Source organism: Haliotis rufescens, unplaced genomic scaffold (assembly GCF_023055435.1).
Source record: "Haliotis rufescens isolate VD_foot unplaced genomic scaffold, xgHalRufe1.0.p SCAF_10, whole genome shotgun sequence".
In the NCBI taxonomy this organism is placed as follows: domain Eukaryota; kingdom Metazoa; phylum Mollusca; class Gastropoda; order Lepetellida; family Haliotidae; genus Haliotis; species Haliotis rufescens.
Genome location: NW_025963780.1, coordinates 14,680,681 through 14,693,457, shown reverse-complemented (window position 1 = coordinate 14,693,457; position 12,777 = coordinate 14,680,681). Strand labels below are relative to the sequence as shown.

The 12,777-nt window shown below is 38.1% G+C and overlaps 1 protein-coding gene across 14 annotated transcripts in view; it reads right to left on the bottom strand.

Annotated features, from left to right (window-relative positions):
• LOC124112094 (tyrosine-protein phosphatase non-receptor type 4-like) overlaps positions 1 to 12,777 on the bottom strand; it is a 142,968-nt gene that overhangs the window by 72,955 nt on the left and 57,236 nt on the right. For 8 of the 14 annotated variants that reach the window (XM_046472044.2, XM_046472038.2, XM_046472039.2 and 5 more), the window contains exons 11-14: positions 9,842 to 10,002; positions 8,349 to 8,417; positions 5,511 to 5,561; positions 1,240 to 1,491 (exon numbers count right to left, since the gene is read on the bottom strand). In XM_046472044.2, the coding sequence (XP_046328000.1) occupies positions 1,240 to 1,491; positions 5,511 to 5,561; positions 8,349 to 8,417; positions 9,842 to 10,002 (533 nt within the window). The remainder of the gene's footprint in view (positions 1 to 1,239; positions 1,492 to 5,510; positions 5,562 to 8,348; positions 8,418 to 9,841; positions 10,003 to 12,777) is intronic. The other 6 variants (XM_046472043.2, XM_046472048.2, XM_046472049.2 and 3 more) reach the window with 5 other exon arrangements.

Genomic DNA, 12,777 nt, shown 5'->3' with positions numbered 1-12,777 from the left:
ATATTCCAATATCTTGTTATTTTAGTTGCAGCTTTTACTGAACATATTTTAAATAATAATAATCCTAAGCGAAGCAGCTGATCGATATTGCCGGTTATTTTTTTTCACATGGAACAATTTGACCATCCACCGTTGAGGATTCCGCGCAGGTGATCGCGAGAACTACATGTTGTCATAGAATCGTCAAACTATAAGAAATATGACTGTTAACGAGTCAAAGTATGACATTTATGATATAGGTATCCATTCTCTGTCAACTAAAGTTTGTTTCAAGGCATCAATAGCGGTAATCTGATCGTGATTGCTGTTAATAACGGTGTGTTGTGCGATCTTCTGATGGCTTCACACACGATTTCGCCAAAATTAATTATAACAATATTAAGAGGAAATTTGAATAAAATTAATGAAATAAGTTACAAACATAAGTCCAGATATACAATGAACACGCTTTACATCCAGACATTGTTATGACATGATTAATTTGCGTACTTCAGTATGGATTTGTTGACATGGTATTTCCGGTGTTACGTGCTCACGGTCATGTCTTTTTGCATTGGGGAAAAAAACATCAAAACTCATTATGGCGTGTATAATGCACAGCCCCTTCCACACAGCTGTGGGTTTTTTTGGAAAAAAGTGCACACTATATACAAGAAAATACGGTACACATTGGAAACATCTCTTCTTAACATACATACTTCTCTATATGTTTCTATGGTTCGTGTTTCTTTTGGCAGTGAGTATAGTTCTGCTACTAATATAGTTAAAATGTTGACAGCAACACTCAATGTATAACAAAAGCCAAGCACAAGATACAGTGAATGTGCAACCATGGATAGACTTCGTGACTAGGCTAGCTGCACGCATCATGATGACATGTCATGAGTGTCTGAGGGTATCAGTCATCATGACCAGTGACAACTGCAGCCTGTTATCACAGTTTACTCCATGGGGACACAATTGTATGGGTAATAGAGAAGTGTTCTGATATCAGCCACAACATACAACAAATGCCATTGTGAGTGTGGTCCCCTTTCGACCAAGCGATCGTACCAAAATGACCTTCTCAAATCTATGTTAACACAGTCACAGTCCTAAGATGGCTTTGCGGAACGGGGCCCAGACCTGTATTTCCACAGATAATGCCGCACAAAGATGTATATTATTTTGTGTGGATTACTTATTTGTGAGGACACAAGTATGAAGTCCATCTGTCACCAATAGAAAGAAGATACTCACTCATCAGATTTTTCAGATCTTGTTCCATCATTCCATGATGCCCTGGACTTGTAGTCATGAGGGAGAGTGGCCCGTGTGTGGCTGTTGACACCGTCATAGCGGTTGAAGTTGTGTGTTGAGTTGGTGGAGTTGCTGGTGAATGTTTGTGACTTGGTTAGGTTCCTGTATCCCTCGATGAAGCGTTTTTCTTCTAGTATTGCATCTCTGCTGACTCCGCCCACTGTCCGGCGTGCATAGCGCTTGCTGGGGGACCTGCAGGAGCGGGGGCACACAGTCAGCTACACACCAACACTCACAGTCAAAGCCACAACATTTCCTGCATTCTCAGAAACATTATCATTTACCTGTATTTTACACACTTTATTCAAGATAACATAAGTGTTTATTTCTTTGCACAGATGTAGTATATCAATTTAAGGTTAGAAAACAATCAATTTCAAACTTAATTTTTGACATTGATAAGCAATTGAAAACATAGTCAATAAATAATTAATATCCCTATTTCCCTATGATGAGATACATTTTAGAGAAATTCTTCACGTGCCTACCTTTCTCAATCCATACTAAGTTTCTCAATGAGAACAGCACTAAGCAAACTGTGTTAAGAGACACATGGTCTTTGAGTGGTTTATAGAAACAGATAACCCTCCTTTCTTCCCCATCCATGTTACATGTGACTGTGAGTGGACATGTTAGGCATAGTGTTCATATGGAGATATACATCATGTCAGTAGTTTTTAGTCAGTGTATAGGTAGAAGTATATACAGGTGCACTGCAATAATACATTAGATTCACAATACCTAGAGTTAAAACACAAGATGCGACAGAACCTTGCATTCCACACATAGCAACTACATGACTATATACATGTGTAGGAGGTAGAGAACGGAAATGGACCCAGTTCAATTCCACTTGTATGATGATATGTACACTGATTGAAAAGAAACCAGATATCCCAGCTTTAATCACACTGATCACAAACTATTGTGAAGAAACACGAAATGGGTGAACATGGCTGACAAAACTTAATTCATTGATCACATCTCACTTAAAGTCTCCACCATATGTATATGGATGTATAACAATAAAACCCTTGAGACCAGTGGCACAGGACATGGTATAATAATTACAAGGCATCTCCTCTGCATGTATAACAATAAAACCCTTGAGACCAGTGGACATGGTATAATGATTACAAGGTATCCCCTCTGCATATATCAATCCTGAAAGGTTATGAACTAACGTTTTTATTAAATAACAAGAGAAAAATAAGATCTTTTTATACAGTCCGCACACATGCCAATTTTTACTAAAGTAAGTTGCCGTCAAATGTCTTAATGACGACACAGCACAATTGTATCCTAGCACTCATAAGGTCCCTGTTCTCCTGGTGATTCACATATATTGTGATTTCAACGTATCTCCACTGCATATATAAAAATAAAACCCTTGAGACTACTGGACATGTATAACAATAAAACCCTGAAACCGGTGGACATAATATGATTGCGAGTTATCTCCAATGCACATAGAACATTTAAACCCCTGTGACCGGTGTACATGATATTATGATTGCAAGAAAATTCTTGAGACCAGTTTTCTCCACTGCATATATAACAATAAAACCCTTCAGATGGGTGGACATTTAACAATAAAACCCTTGAGACTGATAGACATGAAAAACAATAAAACCCTTGAGACCAGTGGACATGATATTATGATAGCAAATTATCTCCCCTGTATTAGCCCTCCAAGTTGTGACCAATTTGGTAACATGTGCGACCCATATTATCATTTTATGACCTGTATTTATTGCTTGGTTGCCAGTTAGTTCCTATTAATAAAATAAGCTTGGCAACTAAAATATTTCACATATTGAAAGAAACTGGATTAGAACATCGCTTGTCTGTATCAACATCATGACTTCCCTGTTTAGGGATGTAGTGTAACTCCTTACAGTGATACTGAAGCCTATCTTGCTTCTCGTGCAATCGTCTGTAATGCTTTACAGTTTATGTACTTCTGGTCATGTGTACATTTTCAGTTTTCTTTCAAAATGGTGGCTTGTTCAAATCATAGAAGAATATTTTTATATGTTTTCAAGAGCTATCTCTAAGCCAAACTGTCCATCACAGAATGATCACATGAATAACATAACTATGGCTATTACTGCCAGCAATCCTAAAAGGAGTCTTTTGGATGCAGATGTGGGTGGGCATAGTTGAATCAGAGAATTCAGCATTGGGATGCTAGACAACCGGAATTACTTCAGCTGCTATGAATGTGTTTGATAGCAACAAATCAATCATGAATCCCAACGAATGCATAAAACAAACTTTGGAATAAAAATTGTGTGTTGTAACGACTCCGGCAGCCATACTTATTTCACCTTATTTCACTGTGATTTTAGTGAACTTTAGTTTGCTACAATTAAACCCTCAATTAGTGCTCAAATTCGGTCTTGTGTTGTCAATTTTCTGACTGAACGATCACATGAGGCCATATAAACAGTTTAATGTGCTTTTCTAAGCACCATTTTTATGAGGTTGAAGATCCAGTTTTACTTAGTGAAAAAAAGTGGGTGGTGCGATATTTACGACGAGGTGTATATAATAATAAACACCCTGAGCAGTTGACCAGTGGACATGATATAATGATTACAAGGTATCTCCACTGCATGTACAACAATAAAATCCTTGAGACTGATGGACATGTATAACAATAAAACCCTTGAGGCCAGTTTTCTCCACTGTATATGTCACAATAAGACCCTTGAGACCAGTGAACATGATACTATGATTACAAGGTATCTCCACTGCATGCATAACAATAAAACCCTTCAGGCTGGTGGACATGATATTATGATTACAAGGTATCTCTACTTCATGCATAACAATAAAACCCTTCAGGCTGGAGGACATGATATTATGATTACAAGGTATCTCTACTTCATGTGTAACAATAAAACCCTTCAGACTTGTGGACATGATATTATGATTACAAGGTATCTCTACTTCATGCATAACAATAAAACCCTTCAGGCTGGAGGACATGATATTATGATTACAAGGTATCTCTACTTCGTGTGTAACAATAAAACCCTTCAGACTTGTGGACATGATATTATGATTACAAGGTATCTCTACTTCATGTATAACAATAAAACCCTTCAGACTGGTGGACATGATATTATGATTACAAGGTATCTCTACTTCATGTGTAACAATAAAACCCTTCAGACTTGTGGACATGATATTATGATTACAAGGTATCTCTACTTCATGCATAACAATAAAACCCTTCAGACTGGTGGACATGATATTATGATTACAAGGTATCTCTACTTCATGTGTAACAATAAAACCCTTCAGACTTGTGGACATGATATTATGATTACAAGGTATCTCTACTTCATGCATAACAATAAAACCCTTCAGACTTGTGGACATGATATTATGATTACAAGGTATCTCTACTTCATGTGTAACAATAAAAACCTTCAGACTGGCGGACATGATAAAATGACTACAAGGTATTTCTACCTTATGTATAACAATAAAACCCTTGAGATTAATTGACATGTTTAACAATAAAACCCTTGAGGCCAGTTTTCTCCACTGTATATATAACAAGAAAACCCTTGAGACCGGTGAACATGATATAATGATTGCAAGGTATCTCTTCTGCATGTATAATAATAAAACCCTTGAGACTGGTGAACATGATATTATGATTGCAAGGTATCTCCTCTGCATGTATAACAAGAAAACCCTTAAGACTGGAGGACATGATAAAACGATTATAAGGTATCTCCACTTCATGAATAACAATAAAACCTTTCAGACTGGTGGACATGATATTATGATTGCAAGGTATCTCCTCTGCATGTATAACAATAAAACCCTTAAGACTGGAGGACATGATTAAATGATTACAAGGTATCTCCTCCAATGCATGTACAACAATAAAAACCCTGAGATCATGGACATGCTATAAATATCGAAATGAAGCTGAAAGGTATTGGACTAAAGTTTCCTATTGCCCAATGAAAGTGTCCTCCTAGCTGTTGGTCATATCATCAGATCTACAAAGGATTTCATACCTAGAGGAAATCAAACAAAAATTTTATCATAAACATTTCCGAAATTTGAATTTGAACATCAAACTTTTGTGCAAAAGTGCTATATGTTGTTGTGAATTGGGTCATGTTGATATTCGCTACAATCATTGATAACATGTCCAAGGGTGCCATAGAGTTGAGTGTCTATACCTTGAGATATCCGTGGACAGGCCTCCCCTAGTGACACTGGAGGGTTCTAATCTGTATGTGAGAGAGAGCATTACATGGGATAGAGCTAGACCAAAACCTGAAAACTCAGGGTTCTTTGTACAATAAGGGATTTTCATCAGTCAATAAAGATTCAATTTCATGTTTTCAAAGAGTGCACATATCTTCCAATTGATGTCTCGAAAATATTGTAAACATGGATACAGAGGCATCCATTCACACCATACCTTATGCTCAGAGCTGTGGAGAATGACTGTAGAGATGCATGACTTCCTCAGTCACCTGGGAATCAGCCAGCAGATGCCAGTCTTATGTGTACCACAAAGGCCAGAGATAATCTACATCCACTATCTATAGGACATTTATAAGTTCCCCAATACTCATGCACTTTCTACTTGTGTGGCCTCCAGCACCTCCTACAGAAGGCTTGACCATTACATGGACATTATTGAGGCAAACATCTCATACTGTTACTACAGAACAGACAGGAAGCCAATATGGTAAACTCTTCAGAAAACCATAGCAGGTCAATACAAGCTTGCTGTTATTACACTGTATAATGAACACAAACATGAGTGAGACATGCACACTACATTACGGACTTGTGTATGGGATATGTGTAATGCATGGTATCCATGAAGCATGTTGAACATAGTTTTCCCACCCTATCCCTAACAAGAAGACCCAGTAGAGTACCCAGATTCACTTTCATAAAATTGTGAGAGGCTACATACATTTGAGTAGAATAATGCGAATGTGACAGTCTAAACTGAAAAGTTTACATGAAACATTAAATATGATAAGCCAGCTTAGAGGTATCATTCATTTAGAGACCTACAGAGTGATAATGATTTAAATGATTGTTGTTTTACATAAAGTTCCAAGGCCACTTCTTGCCTTCAACCTGTGACATGGCCAGGCTCAGCCAACAACAACGCCATCTTATGTCTCAACTGTACTACAAACTCATAAATATCAATCAAACATCTTAGGATTCATGTGAGTCTATCTACTCAGGAAGGCTAGACAGAAAGATCTTGATTGACATTCAGAAGTTTTCATTTCTAGTGATATCTTAAATTTTGATATTTTTTATTTCAATGCGTATTAAGCATGCTATTAAATTCTATCAAAATGCATTTTGAGGTCTGAAAAACTGAAAATTGAAGCTTTGTGAGAAAATTCATGGCATCATGAAAGTATTTACCTATGTTTTTTCTTTATTTCTCAAGAGGAACAAATTTGCAAGACTTGGGATAACGGGATAAATCTCCACAAAATGGTTGAAGCTTTATAAAATCAACTAATGAACATACATACTTTTCAAAAAAAGAAATTGAATTAAAATTACCAAATAATATCAGCAGGCCAGCATGATTTACTGCATTTGGTTTCACTGAAAATGTGCTGTAATCTTATTAGAATCAGAACTTTATGGGGATTTTGTCTGTTTGTAATTTGTGTGGCTATTTATAAGTGAAATGCGGTTGACCATTGCATCCAAGATTATTGCACTTATATAGAGATATGCATCCATGTGTGTGCGTGTATGCTTGTACTAGTCCGGACTGATGCAGATTTTATAGTGCTAGCTCACTGAGACACCAAGCTGCAGTTTATCATGAAAAACCCACTCACAGTATAGTGACTCCGAACCGACCAGTCCTTGTTTTAGCCCCTTAATGTCGAGCGCCAGGCAGGGCAACAACAGTTACAATATTTTAAGGTCTTTTGGTATGAAACAGCCGAGGATCAAACTCCGGACCTTCCGCTCTCCTGGCGGTCACTCTACCACTAGACAGCGGAAGCGGTCTATATTTCTATTCAAAGTATGTACCTATTCAATAGTTTGGTAGCTCTCTGTTGGTTTTCTTTGGTAGGCCTGAGCATTGTTGAAATTAGGTTACTTGTTTCATATTTATCAACAGGTCTTCAATTATTTATTCAGATTGGTTGGTTGGTTTGTTGTTTAACGCCGCACTCAGCAATATTCCAGCTATATGACGGCGGTCTGTAAATAATCGAGTCTGTACCAAACAATCCAGTGATTAATATCATGAGCATCGATCCACGCAATTGGGATTGATGACATGCATCAACCAAGTCAGCGAGCCTGACCAACCGATCCATATTCAGAAAATAAATGGACATGAATGCTTACAGCAACTCTGTCACATCAATAGAAATCTGGTATAAGATTATTTTAATGTCTGCGTCTGCTATTAACACAGTTCAATTAGTTCACAGTGACTTTGCAAGAGAAAAATGGCATGAAGCCATTGTGAAACATTTCTTCAACTCATTATTTATTTTGAAGAGAATCTTTTGGAAATTTCAGTGTCAGTCAATGTCCTCAGAGAAGTATATAACTAAACTTTGAATAGATGCAGAGATCACTGTGGAAAGTGGATGAATATATGGTCATTTAAATACTCAGTCCATATTACTCCATGACAAAACACATACTACTGTAAATACTCTCACGGACTTACAGTCAAGACTTCCTGAAAATGTTGGAAACAAAACATGATCACCCAGAGCTACAAACTATAAGCTTGAGTAGGACTATCTGATCTCTGGTTGCTTTACAAAAGCCTTACCTGCCCTAGAAGACAGCTGTGCTAATTGCAGACCTAGATGGCGACAGGCAGTGTGGTGCATGTGCTCGCAGTTTACAGAAAACAGTGACAGCACTGACTGTGTATGGTGTGTGTGTCTACAGTGCAAGCAGCAAGCAGCATGTTCTGCACTATGGGAAGAAGAGATCTGACCAATTCGGCTGTGGGGTGAGGGGGGAGGGGTCATGGCTGCAGGTCCTACCTGGAGAATGTTCTGTCTATTTTGGCTCTTCTTTTACCCTCCTCTAGCGTTTGATACTCAGTTCTCCCGCTGGAAGATTCACCAGTTAGTAGTTAAAACACGGGTTAGTTTCAGATTTCATCAAGTTGACCCAATATAAGTCTCAATTCAGATTCATTTCAACATAAATGTTCAGTCAAATTCAAAAAAGATACCATTGAAATTAGAACCTTTACTGAAAGTAGCTCTGTTGCAGTTTCATACAAATTGTGAGGTATGTTGAGGATACAGAATGGCTTTGAGTACTGCGAAGGATTATTGAATGATATATATTTACGATCAAACATCCTGTCAATACTGATCTCTCTCTCTACATGAACAGACAGGAAACCAAACATCGATCATCATACACACCAATATTTGAAATGATCCACTTGGACTTAATGGTATCTTTTTTAATCTGTCAAATTTCAACAGTGTTCCTTCTCTTTCATAGAGCAAAACATGAAGGTTTCTACTTCAAAAGTCAGGGATGAGTATCAAACACATGATCAAAGTAAAAGATCATGTTTTGTGTTCAAAAAGGACAGTCTGAAAAGTGATGCAGATATTAGGCCCCTTGATCAGAAATCTGTGACTTCTCAAAAGTTATGAAAGAAAAGCAAAAAAAAAAACCAACAATCATTAGATGTGATGAACATGTGAAATATTGTTCCCAAAACCATGTTGGCAAAAGGGAGATAACTCTTGATGAATAAAATGTATTACCACCATACAGTAACGTGCACACTTCCATGAGGGGAGGTTCACTAACAACTGACAAACTTCCGTTAACTCCGTGAGGAGCATATTTACCTGTTTCATCAAGGAGACACTGCCACAGTGTACTGACAATCATCAAGAGTTACTCCCCCTTCACAGGGTGTCAATGCTTGTTACAACTGAGGCCACACCATTATGTGGATATATTCATAGATCAGGAAACATGATGAGGTTCAACAGTTGCAAATAAGCAATGTTTAGACATCTGATAGCTAGCAATTACTGAATGCAACTGTAGTGATATGCATGTAGTATGTAAAACAAGTGCCACATCAATACAATTACTGCTACCTTACAAAAATTGCAATGAAAGTGTTCATGATTAACATAAACAACAACATATATTTTAACATAAACATAATCTTTCTAGGAACAACTTATCACTGTCTTGCTATTATGTGGCATTCAAACTGATGATGTGCTTTACTTTTAACTATGTCAAATTGCAAACAAGAAATATCAAAGTACTTGCTAAATAATGGATGTTTAAGCAAATTGCATCATTTATAATTTCTAAGTATTCTTATCACATAAGCACAAGTCTGTCATAAAAACACATTAAACATCACATACTCTCAAGCATCTTGTACATTCAACACAACATAATACCACTTTTATCAAGAAATTTGAAAGGTGCTGAAGTGTGTTCATAAACATTGTAACAGTAAACTGGAAATGACAAGGTGTCTTACCTATATCTAAACTTGGATCCTATGGAGAAGATCTTTTTGGATGGTGGGTTTGGGTGATGAAGGCGAAAGAAAGTATGATGTTCAACACATGACTTCCATAGGTTCTTGCATGAACGGTAACTTATCATGTTGAAGCCGATCAGATTCTCAATACTGTCATTCTGGCAACAGAAACGGTCCACATGAACACTATGCCTCCACTGACTGCACACATGTAGTGGTGTAAAACTTGATCAAACTATACATGCACTGCAACAGTCCACTATTAATATGAAAAAAATTGCAATATTACACCAATTCCACACTAGCTGATAAATAGTAGGAAAAAATATAATGAAATGACAAGAACACTGATAATATCAATACTGGCATAAGTAAGTACTTGACCATTTGTCTGATAATTACAGAACTCATCTGAAACCCACAGAACCTAGGTTACAGGTTGATCCTGACTCATGCTACACTGGGATGTTGCTTGCCAGCATGAAAGGCTACATAAGAGCTTCAATAATGTATGGAGAGTTTTGTAATAATCTGTTTTGAGATACAATTTTACTAATTTTAGTAAAATCTAAATATTTTTTATATTTGTATACTAACTTATCCTGCATTACTCCTTAATGCATTCACTGCTTACCTTACGACAACAAGAAGACAGCGTAACGGGGTTGGACTTTGGTGAAGAAATAAAGATGTTGTTGATTCCGGAGTAGGCACTATACAAAACATCACTGCTGTCATGTGACCTTGATGACACGTTACCTTCTTCACATCACTGCCTGTCGCCCGAGCTTAAAAAACATACTTTTGAGGTTTCTGAAGCCAAAGTGGGGAGGCAAGTATGTGACAGGTGGGTCCTTAAATGCAGTAATACAGGATAAGCATACAAATGTAAAAAAAATTGGCGATTCCGTAAGCGTGAAGGATGACTCCCTGTAACCATAGGGATATGGTGGTGTGACTAACTTCGGTCGTGGACGTAGGAGACACGGCTTTACCGCAAACCTTGAAGTACCACGTTCAAGTCAAGCAGGTGGGCGGAACTTGGCCTTCTGATCCTAAGCCTGAAAGAGCGTAGCAGGGCCTGTAGTTCCGGGAGCTTAGTCATCTTGTGATTTCCAGAACGGCCAACACTGAGTTAAGTGCAACCAAATATGTAGTAATGATGCTACCTTTAAAGTGTCTTTGGGTATGCAAATGAAGGAGGTATTCGGCTAGGAATTGTGGTGATGCAGTGATAGGGTTTTGATCGTTTGCCTTGCAAAAAGTCTTAAAAGATCCCCACTTGTCATCGTATAGTCCTCCAGTAGAGAAATAATGAGATAAAGCTATAGATTTTGCTGCCGACGCCGAATAGCGAATATGTTTCGACATCCGTCAATGTGCTGAACTATGAATTGTAGTTCCAGATGATCCACTTGATTGAAAAACCTGAATGTCTGTTGAAGCAGGGAGTGGGAGTGCATTGTTCCCTCATTGCACAGGCACCACACCACAGTCATGTTGTCTGTGGTTATCAAACAATAGTTATCATTGTGAATAATTCTAAGAAATACCACCTCTATCACATCATTGCCATAAATTCCTGTTTATGCTGAGAACCACACTATAAATTTTTATAAATTTTCAACAGACGTCCACTACACTGCCAACATATCCATAGTTGTGAGGAAAACCCTATCACTTGCCATGGACGCTACCGCGCATGCGCAAGGCGGGAATCTAATCACTTCTTTTCAACCCATTATTCTCATCAACTAGATTCAGATATTTGGGGAGGTGGGAGGGATTATTCCTGATGTGATAGAGGTGGTATTTCTTAGAATTATTCACAATGATAACTATTGTTTGATAATTCTTGCAAAATACTACACCTCTATCACATCATTGCCAGTATACACCAGAGGGACCGGTGGGTTCTGGTATCTAGCATCCCTTAGATATTTGGCTAGTGAAGTGGTAAAACTTAAGGATTATATGCCCAAAAAAGGGGTAAACGGCTGTGTCTAATGGTCTACTTACAAGACTAGACATATATAATTTTCAAATTTCGTCATATGAAGGGTATATAATATATACTCCCTTGTGATATTTAGACATATAATGACGTCATTCCCTGTGTACCTATATCCTTCAATAGTGCCGTGTCGTAATTTCTTGTCGTTTCTGAGATATAGCAAGAATTCAGCCACTATAGGTATTGTAATTTTTTCGTCCAACTGCTTTCCCATTCTCTACTTGACGAACTTGTCCCATCTGTTATTGTAAAGGGCAGATGAAGCTGGTCTCCATGAGCTAGCCACTCTTTGTGCAGCTCATTTAGAATAACCGGCGGCTTGCATTTTACTCGAGATAACTTCCAAGCGTGAAGATGTATGTTGTCGAGGCGCCTGTAAAATATGTCAGTCTTTGGTTTTCTCAATAGGTCGTGATGTACTGGGAGTTTCAGAGGTAATTCTATCAGTAGTTGTAGTAATCTCGGAAACCAAGTTCTGTTCGGCCATGCCGGGGCTATGAGGATAATGACACAGTCTGTTTCCTCTATTTTCTTCAGTACTTTTTCTAGGAGAGCCCAAGGGGGAAATGCGTACGCGAACATCCCCTCCCATTCCATGGAGAGCGCATCGACCTGGAGTGCTAGTGGATCTGGTACTGGGCTGACGTAGACTGGTAATTTGTTGTTGAGACTTGTGGCGAAAAGATCTAGGTTCGGAGTATCCCATAGATGGGTTATCCACTTATCAGGATGTAGAGACCATTCCGTGGGTACTATCTTGTTCTGTCGGGATAGATAATCTGCTAAGATGTTTAGCTTGCCTGGTATGTGTCTTGCTTCGATCTTGCAATTTACTGAGTCTACCAAGGCATATAAACGTGTTACCTCCTTCAGTAAAGATAGGGATCTTGTACCTCCTAGGTTGAGTTGTCTGTGGCGA